Source organism: Synchiropus splendidus, chromosome 8 (assembly GCF_027744825.2).
Source record: "Synchiropus splendidus isolate RoL2022-P1 chromosome 8, RoL_Sspl_1.0, whole genome shotgun sequence".
Taxonomy (NCBI): Eukaryota; Metazoa; Chordata; class Actinopteri; order Syngnathiformes; family Callionymidae; genus Synchiropus; species Synchiropus splendidus.
The window spans coordinates 8,963,281-8,985,981 of record NC_071341.1 but is presented as its reverse complement, the minus strand read 5'-3'; the positions used below and the strand labels follow the sequence as shown (position 1 = coordinate 8,985,981).

The following is a 22,701-nucleotide window of genomic DNA, read 5'->3' as shown; positions in this document are numbered from 1 at the left end:
AATGTCCAATTCACAGCTGCCAGGAAGAGATGTGAGTTCACGTCACGGCTGGCATTCGAATACACCACAATATTTTAACTGTTTAAATCTCACATTGTCAATGAGCATGTGAAGACACTTGTAACATTCATACATGTTACTTTGAGGTTTGAACATGTGAACTTCATTGTGTATAAGCTATATAACACAAAATGCTATTGGTTCGTGAAGCACTTTGTAAGTTGTCAGCTCGAGACAAAAACTAGATTTGTTTTTTTAATGTAAATTTTCATGCAAGTATTTTTTTTCCAGTCACCCTTCGATCGTGTGTTTCCTAAAAGCGACCATCAGCCGAACCACGACAGATATAACTTTGAACCAACTTTACTGCCAAGTACTGGTGCAGCTCAACTCGAGGAAAATATAAATACCGTGATAATGTGATGATGAAGCATTGCATGACTCATTCCAGAAACCCATCCCTTATTTTTGATTCACTGCTGACAGAGCGAAATATTTCAGGTCTTCATTTCTTGAAATGACAATGGTTATGAAAACCCAAAGTTCAGTAGCACAGAAAGGTGGAATATTAGAGATTAATGGAAAACTACATATAAAATGTCCTGGTGACCATGGATACACTACCGTTAGTGTAACAGATGTGAAACTTTTTCAGTACATTCTTCTTCAATTCATATAATTTTACCACTTCAGCTATCAATAAACATCAATATATCAATATATCAGCTACCAATAAATATCAATAAATCCATATTGCTATTTTGTGTCACTCGATATGATACGTATCCCGATACACGAGTGAAGATAGGATACATTGCATTATTTTGTGATAGTGTAAGTTCAGCAATATGTTGTGATAAGAGCCATGAGAGCAGGAAAACAAGTTAATGACAAAAACTCTAGTTGTTGATAAGTGTCAGCCAGCTGTGTCTGATTCAGCCAGGGTTTCTGCCTCTACACTGAGGTATTTGACGGGCTGGTTTTAGGGAGGAGGATGAATTCACCGTACCATTAGATATTCACTATGTGTGGATATAAACTGCACCTTTTGTGATATGCTTCCGACGTACGTGCAGACCGTGTGGGCGGAGTGTTGTTTTTATGATTTATTATTGTTAGATTTGTTCCCAATGTTCATTGTTATTATTATTGTTTCATTTTTATTTATTTCTGAATTCACTATAGGATAATTTCATAATATATTTTAAGCTTGCTTTGCTTTGGGTTTTATATTTCTGTGACGCCGTGAAGTGAAAATCATGTTCAAGTGTTTGAAATATTACTGAGGTGAAGGTTCCACTTCAATACTTCATCATTGCGTGAAGCCACATATAAACAGAAGTGAAAGGAGCAAAAGCGGAACCAGATTAAAGCTGTAGAGAAAATACGAATATGAATTTTCGCCCTATCACAGAGGAGATTCAGGGCCAGGGATGTCAGCGAGAGCTCACGACTGCTTCTCCCCAGTTCGCAGCACTTCTGAACTCACACAGAAACCGTGAGCTTAAGAGGATTTCCTGCAAACCATTCTTCTGTGTCCAATGGAATTACATGTGAGTTAAGTATTGACAGAAACACAAGCAGTGGTCCACCGATCATCATCATAATCCACGATAATAGATGCAAATAACAAGCTCAAGACTCAGTCTTGCTGTAGCTGCATTTACAATGTTTCATAAATGACTTTGCTCTGCCACTGGAAGGCAGTCTCCTTCCCTTCACCCAGACGTGGGAAAAGTGCAGCCCAGGGGCCACATGCGGCCCTCTGCTCTGACAGAGCAAAACTACGAAAGAAATTGGCTTTTATTGTACTTTATTATGGATGTTTTTTTAAGAATGCCAGGGAAAAAATGCCTGTTTGCCACAACTACATGTTTCACCCATAGTTGTAGTTCCAAGACTCAAAACGTTTCCAGTATTTATGATTTATATCAAGAATCCCTCAATAAAATGTAGATAATAAAAATGTATATAACGTCATGGCCATTTTCTATTTTTCCCCTTATTTTCACACATTTTTGTCACAGCATTTGAGTTAAATTGGACCCTAAGGAAGCTGAATTGCCCACCTCTGCTTAACCAAACATCACAGCAGCTCTGACTACTGCCATATTTTATTACAAGAATACATAATAATAATAATGATGATAATAATAGCTTGTACGGTGGAACACTTTGGGAGCCTGTGAGCCTCTCCATAGACGCTGTGTGACCCAGAGGGCTGCCATCAGTTTGGTCCACACCTCTGAAATAACTAGATTATTAAAAGTACATTCCTCCAGTACAGTTATTACGTTACTGATTCTTCACAATAACCAACTGCGTAATCTAAATTAATAAGATGGTTATTACATGGTCCATTTTGAGAGAGACCGTGGGCTACCTGGTGTACATGCGGCCCACGTTGGTGAGTACCGTAGTATCAAGGGCAGCAAACATCTGAATTTTTCATCGGGTATACAGTCAAATACAGTAATGCAGGACATTGATATTGTACACCGACAGATCATCTCCGCGTCATGAGAGATGTGATTGTACATGTTCTTATATTTGCGCAGTTTACCAGCATGAGAAGGTCACATGATGACAACATAACTCTGATAGAGAAGGAGGTCCTGTGAAAGGACAGGAGGTTCAGACCCATTTATCCTGCGTGTTTCAAGGAAGACCTGAACTCTAAATCCTCCCTCAGACCTTCTGGTATTACTGTCAGCGGCTTTCACAGAGAGGACAGACAGACCAACCAGCGGCTGGATGGAGAACAGAAGGCAATGACTGAGGGGAAATAAGTGAAAGTTGGAAGACTATGTAAAAACAAAATGACATGAAAAGGTACAGAGGTCAGTCTTACCTTAAGATATCAGAAGATCACAGAGCTTCTGGTCTTGCTGAGCAACCATGAGAACCCTGTCGCACAAATCACACGGGCCTGGGCTTACAGCGCACCATGTTGTGTGTGTGTTGCCTGGCTTAACACACACACACACATGTATATGCGCACACACACTCCATTGCATACAAAAGAAGCCCTAATAAGGATCGTCCTTAATCCAGGACTCCCTGATGCATATTCAGTGGAGACCCTAGGAGAAGCCAAAGAAAGGGTTGAAAGAGTTGAAACATTGATCTGGTCAAGTGAAAACAAAATAAGCAAAAATGTATTTAAGGCGTGAAGTGTCAGTTGTGTTTGAGAGTGAAGACCAGTGTGAAATCGGTTTTCATGGTTGCCTGGATGATCAGAGTACAGAACACAGTGCGGGCGTCAGTATTACTTACCTTAGATCCAGTATTTCCTCCTTATTCATAGCTCCAGTAGTGTTGACCACAATTCCAATCAGCATCAGCTGAAGTACTGGGCTAATCCTCATAGCAACACAAATCCACACACACTCACACAGTCAGGAAAGGAGAGTGACAGGAGGGGGGGAATGTTTATTTCAAGCTCCTGCACGAGTCATATCAAACAGCAAATTAAAGTACGGTGGTTTTACCAAACTCCGCATATGCTTTCATCCCCATTTGGCAAAAACAAATCCACTCGGACCATCAACATATGGAGAGTTACGGTACAAGGAGAAAGGAAAGACAAGATGAGTCGACAGAAGAAGAGAGAGAGGTAGGAAAGGCTTTCAGGTGTACAGGGACTGGACAGCAAGGAGGGAGAGAGGGATGTGCTCCGGATACCATTCAGAGAGAGAGAGAGAGAGCAGGGAAGGTTGTGCAACAGGTGAGGTTGGGATGAACAACAACAGGGATTGGATCTTTCACAAGTGAAGAGGAAGATGAAAGGAAACAGGACAGGTGTGTGACGGACCGAAGTGCATAGGACACTTCCTCTCCAGGCTTTAAGAAGTCAGCATCAGAGAGCAGCCGTACGGTTTCCCCTTTAAAAAAACAAACAAACAAAAAAAAAACAACTAAAATTAAACACTTAACACAATATTGATTATATTTCTTACAAAAATGGATAAGATTTAAGCTTCTAGTACAAGGTGTTTTTAATTTTTATATTTTAATCTCATATATTTAAATACTTCTCAAGCCACCCAGGAATTGCCTCAACTGACTGCACCAGGAACTCCTGAGGGATGAAGGCGTACAGTAGCCTCTCTCACATTTCTTTGGTTTGGCACAGCAGTCCTTTCACCAACCCCAAAGAAAGGAGTCACAGGCCACACATCCACCTCCCGTGAAAGCTGGCCTTCAAGACATTCACTAACAACAAGAGCAAAATGGAGAGGAGCGCCATCTTGCGTGAAAATCAAATCAGGATTATTGTGGTTGGTCAAAGGAACAAGTGGACTGTACCAAAAGACTTCAGAAGAACTTGAAGGCCATATACAATGGCCTGCTTTTCATCCTGTCAACTGATCTTAGTTCTGGGCTCAAAAAGGTTGTGACGTCTGTGCCCTTATAACACTGCATTACCAAAGTATTTGCTCAACCAAACGATCAGAATCAGGTGTCCTAAAAACTTGGCCTGGCCACAGGTGTATAAAATCCAGCACCTAGGCATGAAGACTGTTTTGACAAACATTTATGAAAGAATGGGCCGCTCTCAGGAGCTCAGTGAATTCCAGCGTGGAGCTGTTATAGGATGCCACCTGTGCACAAAGCATGGTGCAAAGACATGGATGACAGACTATGGTGAGGATGAACTTGACTGGCCTGAACAGAGTCCGATAGAACACCTAGAGCGGAGACTGAGACCCTGGCCTTCTCCACCAACATCAGTGTGAGACCTCACCAATGGGCTTTTGGAAGAATGGTCAGAAATTCCTATAAACACACTCCTCAACCTTGTGGACAGCCGTTCCAGAAGAGTTGAAGATGTAACAGCTGCAAGAGGTGGGTCGACTTCATATTGAACCCTATGGCTCGGGAAGGGGATGGCACTTAAGTTCATATGTGAGTCAAGGCAGGTGAGCAAATACCTTTGGTAATACAGTGTAATAGGGATCTACTATGGTTTGCTTTTCAGTCACCCTGTACAGCAGGGGTGTCCAATAAAATTTCATAAAGGGCTGCATTATTTCATGTGATTCAAGCCAAAAGCCAAAAAGAAAAAGAATCTTGTGACCTAAAATACTATAAAAAAGGGCATTTTTTCCATTATATGTAAAAACAAATGTTTTTTAAATTGTATATTGTTAATATTAATCCAAATAATAGAATAACTTTTATAGCGAATATCTCAGGTGAAATGTGTAAAAAACATAAAAAAAAGGTATTTCCTTCAGCATTTAGTAGTATTAGCGGGGCAGAGTATACTGTTAAAACTGAGCATTATTCATGGAAATAAACTCATTCAGAAAGGATACTCTAGTATACAGTACATATTCATAATAAATAAATAAGAGTTTTATTCTGAATTCAAACAGCAATTTCACTTTTGCTTTAATCTCCACGGGCACATGGATACAGGCACAGGGCCGGACTTTGACCTCCTCTGCTGAAGAGAAAGCCTATGACAGAGTTCCTAGAGAGAAAGTAAGGTCCAGTATGAGGTCGTCCAGTGCATCAGAGACGTATGTGAGAAGTAGGACACGCATGTATGCATGAGGACAGCGAGACAGTGGTGTCCTGTAGGAGTGACGGAGGGCTTGAAGGTGAGACAATATGTGAATATCTTTAAATCCCATGAGACATCCTTGAACAGAAGGAACATTTTTTTTGTAAAGGAAAACTGTTAAACACTAAGACTTAATAAAAAGAAAATAGTTCTTGCTTTAAGGCTCTGTTCTGTTTATCTCTAGAGATGAACTTCCCCAGCATCCGTACAGTCACAAGAACGAAAACCTTTACCCAGAGAAGGAACAGCAGCTTGAGGGGTGCACACAACATTTGTAGACTTCCGGGTTATAATTACCTCAAATGGCTGTTTCTTTGTGCAGGAAGATCCAGATCATCACAGAGGAGTGACAGTCTGCTCAGGAAATGTGAGGGATTACGACGGAGTTGTTGTTGGTGCGCTAAAGCCCTTCCCAGCTTTTAGCATTCCTAAAGTAAGATACTCCATCAGACAGGATGCAGGCCGACGCATTGAAACAAGCAACCAGCGGATGAATTGGAATGTCTACTTGCAGCGGCAGCGGATAATGCTAGACAGCCACTCAATCATAGTCTCGTATCATGACAAGAAAAATAAAGAAAACCAGGGAACCAAGGGAAACATGTCTAAGTTATGGTATAGTAGAGTGACAAAAAAACAGAAAGACATGGGTGACTTTGGGGTCACAATATGCAGCAAAAACAAAGAGTAATAATTCAATAAGACGAAAGACAAGGAGATTCGTAAAAAGAAAACAAAGTCTTTATTTTTTTTTATCTAAAAGAAATGTGTTTTTTCTTTCTTGAGGAGAGCTCTTTCTTAAGTCACAGAGGGGTAAAAGCAGCCATATGGAGGGCAGGGTCGAAGAGACTCCGGGGGCAGAGGTTTTTAAAACGCTTCAGCGGTTATGCCAGGGACCCCATGGGGTCCCAGGCGGGGAGTATCACTGGCTCTTGCTTCATCACGTCCAGAACTTCATCTGTCAGGAACTTCTTGTCCACCACCACTTCGTACACGTACTCGGAGAACCAGTCATCGGTCATGATCAGGTAACCTGCGGAGAGTGGGAGCGGGAAATAAAGAGGAGCGTTCTCACAACAAAAACAGGTGAAGAGGAGGAAAGAACCGTGTGGGTGCTACTACAGAGGTTCCAGCTTTGTTCATGTTGGAGCAGAAAATATCTGCTACTTGTAAATAGAACTACTAATCCAACACTTGGTTTTGATGCTGGAAGTTAAGGCTAACAGGAACAGGTTGACAATAGGCTGGTTACTATGACGACTGTAATCTTGCACTTCAAATATCTGAATGTGGTTTTGAACAAGGCTGTGGGCAGCGACATAGAGTCCAAATTGAGATTCTTTGAGTAAAGCGGTCCAACACTAACAGGCAAATCCACATGTACGTCACCTAATATTTACATAGATGACCCAAAACATCAGCCGGTAACAAAAGCTCCTCCACTTGACGTCACACTGCGGCAAGTCTAAATGTGACACATGTTATGAAGAAACCTGAGTCAAGATTCACACTGGTGCCAGAAGATTCCCAAAAATGGTGTAAAAAGTGGAGCATATTTGCAGAAGAGACTCAATCAGAGTTCAACTATGAGCAGCAATGAAAGCTAAGCCTCTCTTGAGACAGCGCTAAAAAAAAAAAACAAAGACCCAAAAAGAGGCAGAGTTCTGCCAAACATTAAGTTACTCTATCGTTCACAATTCCACATGTGCATATTTGGATCCTGTCTGCTTATTTTCAATTTGATCATCTCCTTATCCTGGACTTGTTTTGAAGGTTTCAAATGTCTCAACCAAACCCTTGAACCCAACATTTGGATCACATTCCTCTCGGGTTCTTTGATTTCTGCCAGGTTGAAGCTGGAGGTTCAGGCAGAACTGAGCTGCTGGTGTTTATGGAATGAGGCACGTGTGGAGCACCTCTGACTTGAGCAAAGGGTTTTCACGTGTTTTCCACCACGATTTATCGGTCCAAGTGAATATCATGAAGGTCTTTGACCGTGTGCCCTGCCAGGTGATGCATGACTGACCTAAAATACTCAATGGAATGCAAGGCCAGAGATGGAGAGGAGAAGAAAAACGAATGGGGTGAGGAGGCAAGAATAAACGGTGATGAAAGAATCGTGGAGGCAGACAGTAAATGTTGCCGCCCCAAAAACAGGCCTTTTCAAAAAGCACTATTAATCTGAAATGTAGATGGGAGACAACAATAAAGACGTCTCTACACCAGGACAAGTGTTAGCATTGGCTGCATTTCTTCAGGGGGCTACAGAAACACTTGTTTAATATACTGTAAGAAAATGTCAATCCAATGGATTAAATGGATAAATCAACCATCTTAAATGGTTGAGTAAAACTGAAAACATAATTTCACAACATACAATCACATTCAGAAACCAATGAACGTCGCTCCAGCGGTCACAATGTGAAGATGTTTGGCCGGCAGCCATCGCGTTCGTGCTGTCGAAAGCTATTTCATGCCTTCTCTGGATAACGGAATTCAGATGTGTTTACCGCTAATAAGAACTTTGTCACACTAGTGCGGCTGTTTGGGATGGCGCGCTTACGTATTAGGGTCAAAGCTGAAAAACAAATAGAGACAGCTGATGGGTCTATAGACAGACAGGAAGACATCCATCGGCACATCACTTCTCACCAAGCTTAATTTCTTTCACTAGCCTCGTACAGTGATAAGGCTGACAGAGGTTCTCACACTTTGATTGCAGAGGCAAAACTTGAACAATAAATATCCACTGCACAGTTCGAAATGAGCAAATCTAACGTGAAATGTTGCTTCATACAGGATTATCAAAATGAATAATAAGAAGAACAAAAACGGCATTTGGAATTCTGAGTATCTGAACAACTCGCAAAGCATTTGGGTGAGCGATATGGTCAAAAAAAGTTATCATGATAAATGTTGTCATTTCAGCGATAACGATAATTATCACGATAAATACATTTTCATTCTACTCCATGTGTTGGACACTACAGTCTCTCTTGAAACTTATTAGTGGAGTTTGTCTCCAACATCATAATTGGTTTATGTTTAAATGTAATAGTGAACTAAGTGTAGAGAAGAGAAATTCAGTGTTTCACATCTCTGGTAGAACCCGCTCGTGTCTGACAGACTGCTCTGCCAGCTTTATTTAGGGGTTAAATTGAGCCGTCTGTCTGCTGTATCTCATGTCTCTGAACAGTTGACTTGAACTATGGACCAGTCTGGACACATTTCCTCGATGCTACTGAAGAAACATTAGAAATCGTGTGAATAAGTGATCCTATTCTCCAAATCATGACACTGTCAGTCCTTTGTCTTGTGTGATGAAAAACCTTTTCACAATACTCTCTACTAAAATGGTTGTTTTTCATTGCCTTATTGAAGATTTCACTAATACTTTGGCAGCTTTAGAATTTGTTGGTCCCTAACTGGTGCCTGGTCATAGCATTAGCGCTGCCTGTGAGAGTGTGTCCAGCGATCAGTGAACCCTAATGGGGACGCAGAAGAGGACGCTGCTGCCAATACTGGAGCGGAGCTCCGTCCAATGTCCCACTATTTTCACCACAGTGTTTCGCGGAGGTGCCAGCGCAGCGGGAAACCTGCATGTGTAGATGTGAACCAAGGCAGAGAACCTATGAGGACCACATCTAATAAAATTAACAAGGATCCAGAGACTCAGAGTCGACCAGTGTCATTATCAAGGTTCCCTGTATTAAAAACTACCATCGTGAACCAAAGTCCACCATGCTCTCCACAACTGTCACACGCCGCGGAGCAGGACAGTGTGGCGTGGCGTGCCGTCACGGTCTTGTCATGTTATCACCAATCCCGAGTCATATGGAATAAAATGTTTTCACTGGATAATGTGCATTAGCCAAGTACACTTGGGGGCCCACATGCAGCCTGGATTCTGTGGCCCTTATGAAGTCAAAACTACAGCTAAGACTTGAATTCTAGATTTAAAAAAAAAAAACTGAATACATTTTTGAATTAGATCAGTAAAAGACACTGATGAAAATCCCTCACATTAGTCGCTGCGTGATGTGGATCCTTTGGAAAGCCAATTGAATGACAGGTTGTTTACCTTTGTTTCCACGGTCATCACCCCAAGAGTTCTCCACTCTCCACTTCTCGTAGCCCTCCTTTTCATCCTGCAAGAGACAGAGTCGGCAGCAGACTGGAGTGAGAAGCAGATACCGGAGGAGGGTGTGCGCCATACAGTATGTAGCACGTGTACCTTATCAGTGACAGCCGTGAGAATCATAGCATGGGTCATCAGCGAGTCTCCATAAACTAGTCTCTCTGCCTTAGAGAGATTCTTCATCGAAACTCCAAACACCAGTTCATGGTTGAACCTGCAGACACCCACAACAAAACGTGAACCGCATGAACCCCAGACTATTAATGGTTTAGATTTTCATTTTTTGTGCACTGTTGAAACCCATCGATTCACATTCTGCCTTATTTAATAGAATCGCAGGTCAGTATGACATTGATATTGATATAAGCTTCTTCTGCAGTCGGTGATGGTGGGACATGTGACACGGAACTTGTAATATTAATAACAGGATGGACATTTTGTTATGTGCCATTGATAGGTTTCAAAAGTAAATAATGCCTCACAAGAACATTTTAACCTTTACCAACTCAACAAGACATTGTGTAAATAATACTCACACATTAAGATCATTAATTCCAAGCTTTCCATGGAAATGTTTGCCGACGTCACAACCAAACCAGACCGCCTACAGTGAAAACAATATAATATCTATGAACAAACTGTTGAACTGTGGAAACTCTCGTTGATTTGACGCAAACCTCTCCATCCTTTATGGATTCGGCCGCAGCCTTTTTCAACAGCTGGATGGGCTGGTTGTTATACAGAGTGCTGCGACCTCCGACCATGTTGCCCAGGTACTCCACAGTGTACAGCTTTCCGAACGGGTTCTGAGGTCTGGGGTCGTTCACAAGGCAGACCTGGCAACACATTCATTCCCGGAGTTTAGACCCAGCAGAAGTTCTACTGAGACGACTCGCGCCTACTTTGTCCTGAATGTTGAAGAGAGGTTGAACATGTTGGGTGTAGAACTCTTTGGGAGTCAGCGGTCCGATGCGATGGAAGTTCTTGTCCTTGTCCCTGTATTCCCAACTGATGGTCTCAGGTGGGCTGCCTAGACAAACACTGACCACTCGGAATACCTGAAGACAGTAAACACTTACAATCACTTTACTGTTTGTGGAAGTCTGCAACAAGGCAACCCATTACTGCCACTGAAGATTTTAAATCATTCTCTCTTTGTGACTGAAACTCACACAAACCCGAAGTGTAACCTCATCCATCACTGCCAGGGCAACACTTCCTCGAATCCTGACACCACACCTACTGCCTTCCTCTGCCCCCCCCGTGCCTCACACCCTGGCTCTCCTCCCTATATGGCTTCCTGCTACAGTCCAGTTCAGTGGAGTTCCTGTTGGCATGACCAAGTTGTTTTCACAGGGCAGTCCCTTAAACTCTCAAATACCACCGACATACTGTCGGCATTTCCCTTTTGCGTGTTTTTATCACATATTTACGTAACCTCTGCCCCAATGTACGTTTTTTCAAACCAAGAAAATTGGCAACACAAGTCAGAGCAGCAAGAAAAAGCCGCTGTGTGAACCTCTGTAGTGTCATCCTTGAACACAAAGACTACTTGAAAGATACCAAGCCAATGCAACAGTGGCAAACGTTGAGTAAAAGCATTCCACATTTGATAGTGAGTTGCTGCGAGGTCACATGGTCCTCTGAGGGGCCACCCACCCCAACAATAACAGAGCGAAAGCCCACACAACTTTTGAAGGCATACAGTAAATTCAGACCTGACATCCACAAACAAACCATCCCACTCTTCATCACAAGAAGTCACAAAATATAGACACACGAAAATATACACAAGGGAGAAAGTCAACAAAAGCATCTGTTCATCCCTCCTTCGTCTGCCAAAGCCACCTTTAAGCAGATTGGAATTATTTGTTGAGACTGCGTTGTGGGCACGAGTGCACGCCAAGTCTCTATTTCACTTGTCTCATTCGTTTGCCGTCAGCACATTGACAAGACGCTATACCCTGCTGACCAATGCTGCTGCATCTCAGTGCTCTGTATCTACATAGGTGGGCGACCATTCCAGTCAGTTTGCGCAAAGAGAACAAACAAGTGATCGATATTCAAAACAACTGATATATATATATATATATATATATATAGCAATAGAAAGGGTCACATAGCTGCAGAAGCATGGAGAGATCTATCAGGACAACCAGAAGCTAATTCTGCATGTTAAATACTATTTTTCCATTCAGTCTTTCAACAGTCAGTCTGCATGACTGGACATAAACATCAAACTGGAGTGACTGCACGCTATCTGGGCTTGCCATGGCTAATGTGATGAACTGTGCTGAGCACTGTTGACTTGTTTCAAGCTAGCCTAATAAACAAATCACCTAGAGTTAGGAACAGACTGGAAGAAGACGCGGGTACAGGTCAAATGCTGTTCCAGAATGACTGCGCTGAGTTTGATAGTTCAGTTAGCATGTTGAGTGAGACATTTAACAGAGACAAAACTACACAAATGCAGAGATCTATATTGCAGCAGCCCTGCTTTAGAGCGCTTCCTCCTAGATAATCCAATAATTATCGCAGCTAAAAGTTAGCTCTTTGGAATAAATAGCTACATTTAAATAACTGGCAAATGAGATTTTTCATTTTTACGTGTCGAACAAGCTGTTGTTGAACCTGTTCAACCTGTGAAATACTGATTACTCAAATAAGTTAGTGCTATGAGGAGCCACACGTCTTGTGTTGGCATAAGTAAATCATCCTATTTTGTCTTGGTCATCTTGGGATGCTTCAGTGGGGAGAAAACACGCAGCCCACCGAAACCTTCTCGAACAGTTGTGTAGAAGGCTTGTGAGTGCAAGCGAAGTTTGGCTAAAAATGAGCACAATTTGATTGAACCTCCCCGATGATATAAACATTGAACACAAGGGGTCAATACGGAGTAAAACACCTGGGACTTGGCTGGACTGAGATTCCAGTGTGATACCAGAGGTTCGGTTGAGTGTCTCATTTCATTAGAATATGAGTCTTGGCAAGGTACGTTTGTGTGAATAGCTTCAGATGCAGATCAGTCTAAATCAGTCTTAGAAAAACAATGACATAACAACCAAAACATTAAAACAAGATGTGATAGCTTAGCAGAGGCAATCACAGTATCCATGAAATAATGAGAGTTAGTGGGATTCTGCCTCAGCTACTTGCATTGCTTCTCACTGCTGCTGCTAATGCGTTCATGACTCAGTCAAGAACATGTTTTTGAGCTGGTGTCTCATTTTTTGAGACATTTTTTGAAAACTCAGGAATGCCACTGACCAAACCACTTGTTGGTGTAGTGGTTATGTCACAGTGCTTTCAAACCCAAACATACAGCAGATCTAGATTCAGGGTAGTTGTTTCATTGGTTTGACACACTGTCTTTATACAGTCATGTGAAAGGGGCTCCTTGGTTGATGTGTGTGCTGTCTCAGCACTTCTCTAGTAGAGAATAAGATGGAATTAGAACTCTGTGGTGTCAGGACACCATGTTCAGACCACTGAACATGACTAAGTCCAAATACACACAATAAACTCATCCCTTCAGTAACAAAAGACTCCAAGACTTGAAAATAAAGGTTTATCTCACCCTTCAATCGACATGAGGCTTGTGTCGTGACCTCTTATTTAGATTTAAAGAGCTGCAGTGACAATAAATTGATGGGCTTAAGATGAACTCACAAAAATAATGAACACACTTAAAAGTAAGTAAGTGTGGTGTGGGAACTCTGAATCAGCATTCTGTTGGCTTTCAGGACAAGAAAGATGAGAAATATACTGCTCTCGAGGCAGCATCTGAATAAAGGATGATGAAGCCTATGTCAAATCTTTGGCCTGGCTCAATAACATAAGTTCTAACTCTGTATTCACAGTCTAGAAAAAAATAAAACTTGAAGCTTGGTTGGTCAGGAGGTAGACCCCAGACAAGAGCTGGCCCGTCACACCTCACTAAAGCCACATGTTTCTGGCATTGGTGGCGTGACCAGCTGGACTGAAGCTGTTTGGTTGGTCAAGTCTGTCAACACCAGAGAACAGTGAGCAAACATTGTTACTGTAATCACTGACCATCTCCCTGTGCTTTCATGGACATCATTCGGGTTTTACAGACATGAGACAGAGCAAGCTGAGGTTTTAGGGGTCTGCAGGTTCACTCAACAATTGAAGTACTTCTGTTTGTCGAAAGAGTTGTGGAAAAACACCAGACGCACAGCACAGAATTAAAAAAAAAAAAAAAAAGAAAAGCAAAAAAGAAATGAAAGAAAAGGGAAAAATTGGGCTTTGAAGGGAACCTGTGTCACAAAGACCACATTAAGGTGGCATGCGCAAGTTTACGTATGTACTGTGTCTGAACCAGTTTTTAAATTAAGATATTTTTTTCTCATTATTATTATCATCACATGAAACATTAAGTATTAGATGTGGATAAATATAGCACGTAGCACATTGACCTTAATCACAGAAGCAAACATTCTAAACACTACACATGGTTTTGTTTACGCCAGGAGCATTTAGTTAGACATATAGATGGATACTATTTGCACAGAAGTGACAAGTTGTGTCTCTATAACAAAGACAAGGGTCAGAATTACAGAACAACACTTGACCCCAACCTGAACTAACCTTGGCCACGCCATGGCCCACCACTGAAGTTGAGAACACATGATCAGTCAGCATCACAGCCAGAGGTTGCTATTTAAAAAAAAAGATGCTAGTGCCGCCAACATTGATCCAGAGGTTGAAGGTCCACACGAGTAATAAATAGCTCTGCTTGCCGGTTGTCCCAAAAGAAGGTGTAGTAAAAACAATGTATTAGAAGGTCTGCAGCTGAAGACAATCTCATAACTTGAACATTGATGTGCCCTCTGATGAGACCAAGGTACACGTAAATAGTTCAGCTGTCAGGTGAAAAGTAGAAAGACAATTTACTTTCCAGAGGTCAAGCATGGTGGTGGAAATGGCATGGTTTTGGCTTCAGGAAACACTGTCCTCACTTTTAAGAGAAGAGCAGATAAGATAAGATCGATTTTATGGTCTCACAAAGGAGAAATTCACCATTACAGGAGCTCTGAAGAAGGTGCGCTACAGGTTTAAAATGACGTGTGGTTTCACTGAAATGGTTGCTGAAATTCTGAGGGTTTCAAGCTCTGGAAATGAGCACAGTTTCATGAAGCCTCATGAGAATGAAACAGTCTCCTTACTTTCACAGTCCAATTGGTGGTGGCACTCTCTGCTCCAGAATCTTTGGATTTGAACAACCATTTCCATAAAACATCACAACATTTTTAAACTGACAGCACCACCTTCTGAGCTCTGAAAATGAGAACATGAAGCCTCATGAGCCCATCACTAGTTGATGGATGTATCCTGATCTAAACCCTATTGAAGCACAGCCTCAAACTGGTGGAGGAGGAGTTCAAGTTTGGAAACGCATGGCTGAGTCAAGTTATTTTCAGGGGACAGCAAACTACACTGCTATGTAAGTAAATGTACATTGACTAATTCATATTGTGTCAAAGTACAATTAAAATATTTGTGGGCGACTGTATGTATTCATGACAGTTCTTTTGAACCTTCTGGCTCCCACAATCTGCTCGTTCTTTTGACATGAGCAAAGCCTCCTCCATCAAAGGCCATTATAGTTTCATAAAACAAACCACTTCCAGGTGGACAAACATGCAGATGACACTCACCAGCCCTGATGTGCAGCGGAGGGAGCGGCCTTTACAGTTACAAAGCACATTGTTTGTTTGTTAGCGGTGGTGGCTGGACATAAATGTAGACGCTGCGAGATACAGGCGACTGTTCAAACAAGCAGCCAGCCAGCACGACAATACTACCAAACAGCTGAAGGCAAAAGCTGCTTAACCAGCCCCCTGCCCTCAATGGAAGGATGATTGCTACATATGTGAATAAGATACAAATCAGAGTCAGCACAAAAGCGAGTGCTACACTAGTTTCTTTAGGTCCACATTTTAAATTTCAAATAAGCAAGGCAGTTGTTATTCAGAACTGTCACAATACCGTCATCTCTGACCTTTCCTAATCCTTAAACAAATGCCAATTGAGAAGATGGATTTCTACCGACACCAGTAAAAGATTAATGGTTGTGCTAAGAAGATCAGCAAACGATCTAATTCACTGCAAAAAGTATATATTAACTCCAGTGACGTAGTTGAGAATATCATTAGCAAATATTTTGGTGCTATCACCTCTGTATCAACATGTCAAGAGAAAAGGAGTTGGAAGAGTTTTGCAAAAACCTCTCATACGATACAGACGCTGTGCAGTTAGTGGCATGAAAAAAAAAAAAAAAGTTTGGAAACATTATTATAGGAGAGGCAACAGAGTCATGTTCACCACTATATTAAGACATACTGTAGTTCAAAAGTTATTTTAAATACCCGAGCAGCAATACCAAGGATCGTGATGGGACAGGCAGGGAAGGTCATGTAAGTTTGTCATCAACAGATCAGAGGACTTGTTTGTCGCACTTCATGTCAACATGGAACAGTGCCATCACATACACTCAGGAGATTTCATGACCTATGAGAAAACGTGAGCAACAATATAAACCTAATTACAATTCAAGGATGTTGGACTTTAATTAAGCACTTAATGAAATAAAAGTCATCATACAAAGGTGAAGGTACAGTGAAAAAATGAAAACGAATGTCAAAACAAACGAGTACAGCCACGTTCTTGGTTCGATGGAATATAGCATATTTTAATTAGCCGTGACACAGTTAGGTTTTAACCCGATATATCTAAAGTGACTGTAGGCTACGACGTGTCTACGGTCTTTCAAACCAATCTCACGTGTGTGGAATGTTTGGGGAAAATGCCATTGTGACGCTTCGCACGAGAGCACCAAGTTCACCAGTGTACTTTTTTTTAATCGATGACAGAGGCTTTCCATTGAGAGTTTGTTTGAGTTGATGTAATAGCAAATAAATATTACATACGATAACGCACTGAGCTCAAAGTCAGGAGGGAAATCAAAGCACGCAACACAGTGGATATTCGGATAAAGCTAAACTGTTTAGGCGTCTCAAGTTTACAATGCTGTCATTTGCTGTATTTTAAAAACATTTATTTTTAGCTTTATAGAAGATTTTACTGCTGGCAGTGATGACAAAGTCAGAAATCATCAAATCATCACAGTCATTCAAGTACGGGGTGATGGCCCTATGCTCCTGGGTCGACATGTTTGGTGACGGTCTATGAGTCTGCAGTCCCAGTTAAGGACTGCCTCAATAAATATACGTTAATACACCATCCCTTCCAAACACGGTCACTGTTATACAGCCAGAAAAAGCACGAATAGAATACACTCCACAAGAAAAAAAAAAGAAAAAATCCTGCAACTGAATGAACACCCACTTTTGGGTCAAAAGTATTCAACACACAAGCTACATATATACATATCTCCTTTCAGTTCTGTTGAATTTTGGTGAGACAAAACTATCTACTACTTTATTAGTTCACCCACAGCAACAATTTCCCCCACCATTCTTTTGCATCACACCCTTTGACTTAAAGCGGGGTCTTCAACTCTGTCCTCAAAGTCATCCTCAGTCATTCACACAAACAAGCAGCACCTGACTGAACATCAACCATTTACAGACTTCAGACACCTGACCATTCAACTATGTGCACTTGACTGCACCATCCTGCCATTTGAGGACTGAGTTGAATACCCCTGACTAAATAGGTGGTGGGATACAGTTCTTCAAATGCTCATATCCCAGGCAGCTTATTGGACTGAGGGCACCCTCTTGTGGTCAGAGTCACCCACATCTCACTGTCTACCTAAACCAAACACACCTCCAATAACTTCACTTCAACCACCAGTTTTGTTTATGTATATAATAAGAACGTATTAAATAAAAATACTGCTTAAAGTAAACACCGGACATTCACCATTACAGTATGTTTATGTTTATACGCAATAGATATGTTGGAATAGAAGATCAGGATGACAGTTAAGGGATGGTAGCATTGCCAAATTAATGATTAACTGAACACAATGTACTGCAAAAATTGCATTGACACCAGCATGGATTTATTCAGATATTTTAAACAGATGCTTGTTGCCTGTTGCGTTGGACCTTGAAGGTCCGTTTTCACTCACCTCCTCAATCATACTGTCCATTGCATCGGAGAGCTCAGATTCGGACGCATCACTGGCCACCATGTTCCTCAGTCGTAGGCAGTATTCTCTCAGCTATGACATTCACACGACAGTCAGTAGTGTGTAACACACAACAAAACAATACGAAGAAAAGCGACACACCTTGTGATTGAGGATGTCATTCATTCTGCGTGACGCCTCGGAACTATGTGACTCTGGGAAGCATTTCTTTGGAATGACGCCATACTTTTCTGAGGATAAAGAAAATACAATCATTTCACTTATTATTGCATCTATAGCATCACTGTCATTGAAATATTCAGGTTATAGTTGTGGTATTTGAACATATCTAGACGTGACAAACCAATAAGATTGACCAGCATGTCCCACTGTCCTCCATCATTAGTTGGGTTCGAAAGCAGGAACTGGACAAGCCGTCCGTCCACAGGCTCCTTCCTCTGTGCAGTTTCCACACAGGCCTGAAGGAAGTAGTAGCAACGCTCAACCTGCACATGAAGACATAGATTATAAATGTGTGGGCTACAACAATACTGTTTAAAATGGCCTAAATAGAGGAGAGATCGGCTGGCAATGACATGACATAACCACAACCGAAATTAACATTAAATGAAGCAATATTTACTCTGCTTTATGAAAGTAACACAATACAAACATTTAGACAAATTTAAATATTTGGGATCATCACCAGGAGGGGATGTTAAATAATTACTGGCAGGCTGAGAAAACTGGTAGATTAAACATGTCAAGTCAAGTCAAGGTCAACCTATCATTTCACATGTGCCAATGCAGACAAACTCGCTTCAGTATTGGGATAATGTACTAGTGAGACATCATGGTGAGGTAGATTCAAAACTCAGAAGAAGATAATGACCAGAATAACATTAAGAATGGCATTTCAAAGGCATTACAATTACTGAAACCATTTCTCATACACTGTCTACTCTCAGATTATATATAGATATAGACAATATAGAGTTTAGAATAAAGAATGTATGATAGCCAGATCATACCTTGTCCCAGAAAAAGAGGTAGGACTGACTAAACTCAAACTCCTCTATATTGAACTTCTTCATGAAAGGAAGACGCATGACATTGAGGCACGAAAAGATCCAACATCTCCCTGACGGCAAAAAGACAGAATGGATTAGAAACCAGATCAGATACATCAGACAACATTTGACATGGTTGTATAGGGAGCAGGTTCTGACCAAAATTGAAAATGAGGGGTTGTAAGACATTGCTTTTTCTATTAAATCTGTGGATGAAAACTTGAAAAAAGATGAAAACTGCATAATAGTTCATTTTAAGATCATAGATGACTTTTTTTAAACAAGCTCCCTCCATCTTTTTCCAGACTTACCCCAGAATACCGGAAGGAGTCATCCTTTCAACCAAAGGAAGTTATTTATTTATTTCATTTTTATGGTTTTGTTGACAATTAAACAGACTAAAGTCAGTATAAACTCCTGCACTGCGAGACTTTTTTTGTAGAATAACATCTAAAAGTTATGTGACAGTGAAGTGCCTGCTTTAACAGTTACAGGTTCTTTTAGATTGTTTCTTTTATTTTGATAAAGAACATTGCGATTTTGGAGACTTCCTTGACTTTGCTCATGCTCATGTCTAGTCCCTGACTAGAGCCAATGCTAGTTGGCATGGGCCTGAAATGGACAGCCTGGTGAGAAAACAATGGATGAAAGACTCATGACCGGACGAACCTGAAAAGCTTCTGACACTAATGTTTCTTACCTGAGCCTTTCTGGTTTGTGACTGGTTTGCCCTCTGTAGGAATAGTATGCTGGAAGATGTGAACAGTGTCCTGAACAGTCTGCCGGTGCAGACAGACCTCAAGTGGGTCGGTGCACGTCGACACATTCTGGGCCAAGAGATAGCGCGGTTCTGCCCGCAGACGTTTTATGAAGTTAGTAATCTTCTCCTGGCTGAGACCTGAAACATCACAAGAGGCAGCGTTGTGAAGGAGGTGACCAAAGAATCAATGGTTCAAGATTGATGGCATGTAAAGTGCGAAGTCTGGGAGATGCACAGGGCATTTCTGCAGGAAATCTTCCGACATGTCATCAGGATACATTAGGCACTGCACATACCCCAGTAATGATCTGAGTATGAGCACTTATCCACTTAGCTGTCTCAATGACGCCTGGAAAATGTCAGATCAATAGCCACGATCCAGCAGCACATCCTTTAATAAATACAACTGACTGGCTCCACGACGTAAAGAGATATTAGATCAGACAGTAGTGTATGGAAATCTAATTAAACATGGAAGCGAGTTCTTTTGAAAGACTGGACACACAGGCATTGATTCTAAACGTCACGTACTATTTTTAACAGCACAGATGAGGCCACATTTGAGTGAATAACACAATGAAGGAGGGTGTTTTGTAATGTTGCATCTGAGGCGAGGTCAACAGCTGTAGCTCAACTATCGGTGACCTGACCTCTGGACTGTCATTCATTCCCAAATGAGAGCATCTGAGAAATACACCATCAAATTACATTTTTCGTTCCAGTTCATTCTAGAGCCTTGCACTTAAGAAAACATATAGAAAACAAAGGATTGACCTCCATCTATTATGAAACCAGCAGCCATAGAGAAAACGAAAGTAAAAGAACTCATCTGCGTTACATTACAGAAATGGATTTGAGCGAGTTGACAATATACATCAAGCGGATCAGTTGACAAAGGAACGAATGTTTATTTATCAATAAATCAGTGTCATTTTACACAGTTTGACAGCTTCTAGCATCCCCTCCTCCCAACCCCGTAGCTAGCGGCTCACACCGGTATATGTTGTTTTCATGAGTAGTGTGGCAGGTTTTATAACAACTTCAAGACTAAAGCTGCCTGATTTATTTAGACAATACGAACAAGAGTATTTTCAATACGACACCAACACAGGAAACGTCCAGAATCGAGGATGTAAAGGCAGGAATGCTAGGTATCCGAAGCTAACTTAGCATATTAGCTTCCCAGCTGTCAGTCCCGAGCTGTCAAAAACAGACTTTGACTCCGTCAGCAACTGACACGAAGCAGGGCGAGAGAGAGGGAGAACGACGCTTGACGTACCCGTGTCCATGTTTGTCTAGAGGCGTAGAGGCGACGTGTGTTTCCTGAAAAAAAAATCACCGGTTCTTTGTGTTTCTCATTCAACAGTCAGTGTGAGCTGAGGGTGCGCTTGATTACGTGACCCACATTATTTCCTTTACGTGGCGACTGGGCGGAGTTTACCAAGTCTGCGTGAGAAGAGCTCTTTTGTTGGCGAATGAATTGTGAAAATAGCAAGTTACACATTACTTCAGCCTGTGACTTGAAGTCGGAACGATGTTCTCAAACGCTCCTTTTCTTCTCACCAAGTCAGTCATTCGTTTACATTGGTCACTGTTTGCTCTTTAACATTTTACATAAGGGTCAAAGGTCTGTCCCTGTCTGTCTTGGATTCAGTTCAAAACAATCTACTGAGTTTCTTTCCATAAATGACAACACAATATATATTATATATATATTATGTGTAGCAGAAATGTGTCCTTCGCCACATACGCTCCTCAAATTGCACCGACTACGCTTCCTTTGTTGGGCAGAAGCTTTGGCCCATTGGACTGGAGCTGCGAACAACAATAAAATCACATTTCCTCAACATATATTTCACATTAACCCCATCCAAGGTGATCTTTTCTTGAAACTCAAGCTGCTGGTATGGTACTTTCCGAAATCCAAACTCCAAATAACTGGTTTATTTCATATTTTATTTTGTTTATTGAGGGAAACTTTAAATTACCTGTTACAAAATAATTAAATAAACAGTGTACAGTGGGAAAGAAGAAATAAAGACTTGTTGAGCAAATATATATTTATTAGGAAAATGATTCCCTCTCAGGGCTATGAGCAATAATAATGAAAAAAAAAAAAAAAAAATCATGACCATTTGTTCCTTGCCTCATTTCAAATATTTCCTGAGAATGTTCTCCAAATCTGTCCAAAACTTTTCAACTTATTTTGAAGACAGACAGGCGAACAGACACACCCTTGATGACCTGATGCTCACCTTCTTGGCGGAGGTAAAATAAATAAATAAATAAAATAAATAAAAATGACTTAAGGGACGCATGAATAATCGCTAGATATAGACTTGTGTATTCTCAGTACAATTACATTTTAAGCATGACAAGAGAGTAATACTGCCATACTCTATTCCTCGCGACGTCATCACTGTAATAAAGCACATGCTTCAAGAGAGACCAACGAGCTGCTTTAACACGGTTTTCTTCCATGACAGGGAAACCCACAGTACGCTGACACAAAATTGAAATGTTGGCCAACAAAGACCTATTGATAGAACGTCCTCCTCGTCATCGTAGTTGTAACCACTAGATGGCAAACAAGGCCAATATATTACAAGTATGCAGAGAAGACGAAACAAAATATATTCCTGAGAAGACAGAAAGTGAAAAGCTTTAATCGCTCCTTTTAATGTTATGCACAAGGAAGAGCTCCTGACGTCGGTATGTTGTCCATTAACACAGGAGTTGCATTAGTTCTCACTCAAGTTTTGTTGTTGCTTGTGGGAAAATGAAGTGAACTTTCAAAAACTACATGTATGTGTCGGTGAAAATGTTCTTTGTAGAAACCCCAATGTTGCTACCTGACTGACTATTCCAGCGCTCACGCCCACATCACTCTGACCAACAATACAATACTTATGCAGGTCATCTTTGCAGCTTTAAGCAATAAATGAGAGTTATTTTAATCATTCTGGATTGAATGGGGTCTGTCTTTTCAGCTCATTGTTTACGCGGTAGAATGGCGTAAGGAATGAAACATGAGAAAAACAG

General features: G+C 41.2%; 1 protein-coding gene across 1 annotated transcript; it reads right to left on the bottom strand.

The window, feature by feature from the left end:
• Window positions 1–6,291: 6,291 nt before the first annotated feature.
• Window positions 6,292–21,236, bottom strand: blmh (bleomycin hydrolase). The gene is made up of 12 exons (XM_053873658.1): window positions 20,939–21,236; window positions 19,600–19,797; window positions 18,861–18,970; window positions 18,194–18,335; window positions 17,992–18,080; window positions 17,830–17,922; window positions 10,613–10,768; window positions 10,388–10,546; window positions 10,247–10,314; window positions 9,807–9,924; window positions 9,654–9,720; window positions 6,292–6,605 (listed from the first exon to the last, which is right to left on the bottom strand). The coding sequence occupies exons 1-12, from the start codon at window positions 20,946–20,948 to the stop codon at window positions 6,457–6,459; spliced, it is 1,359 nt and encodes a 452-aa protein (XP_053729633.1). The 5' UTR covers window positions 20,949–21,236; the 3' UTR covers window positions 6,292–6,456.
• Between the last annotated feature and the right edge of the window lie 1,465 nt (window positions 21,237–22,701).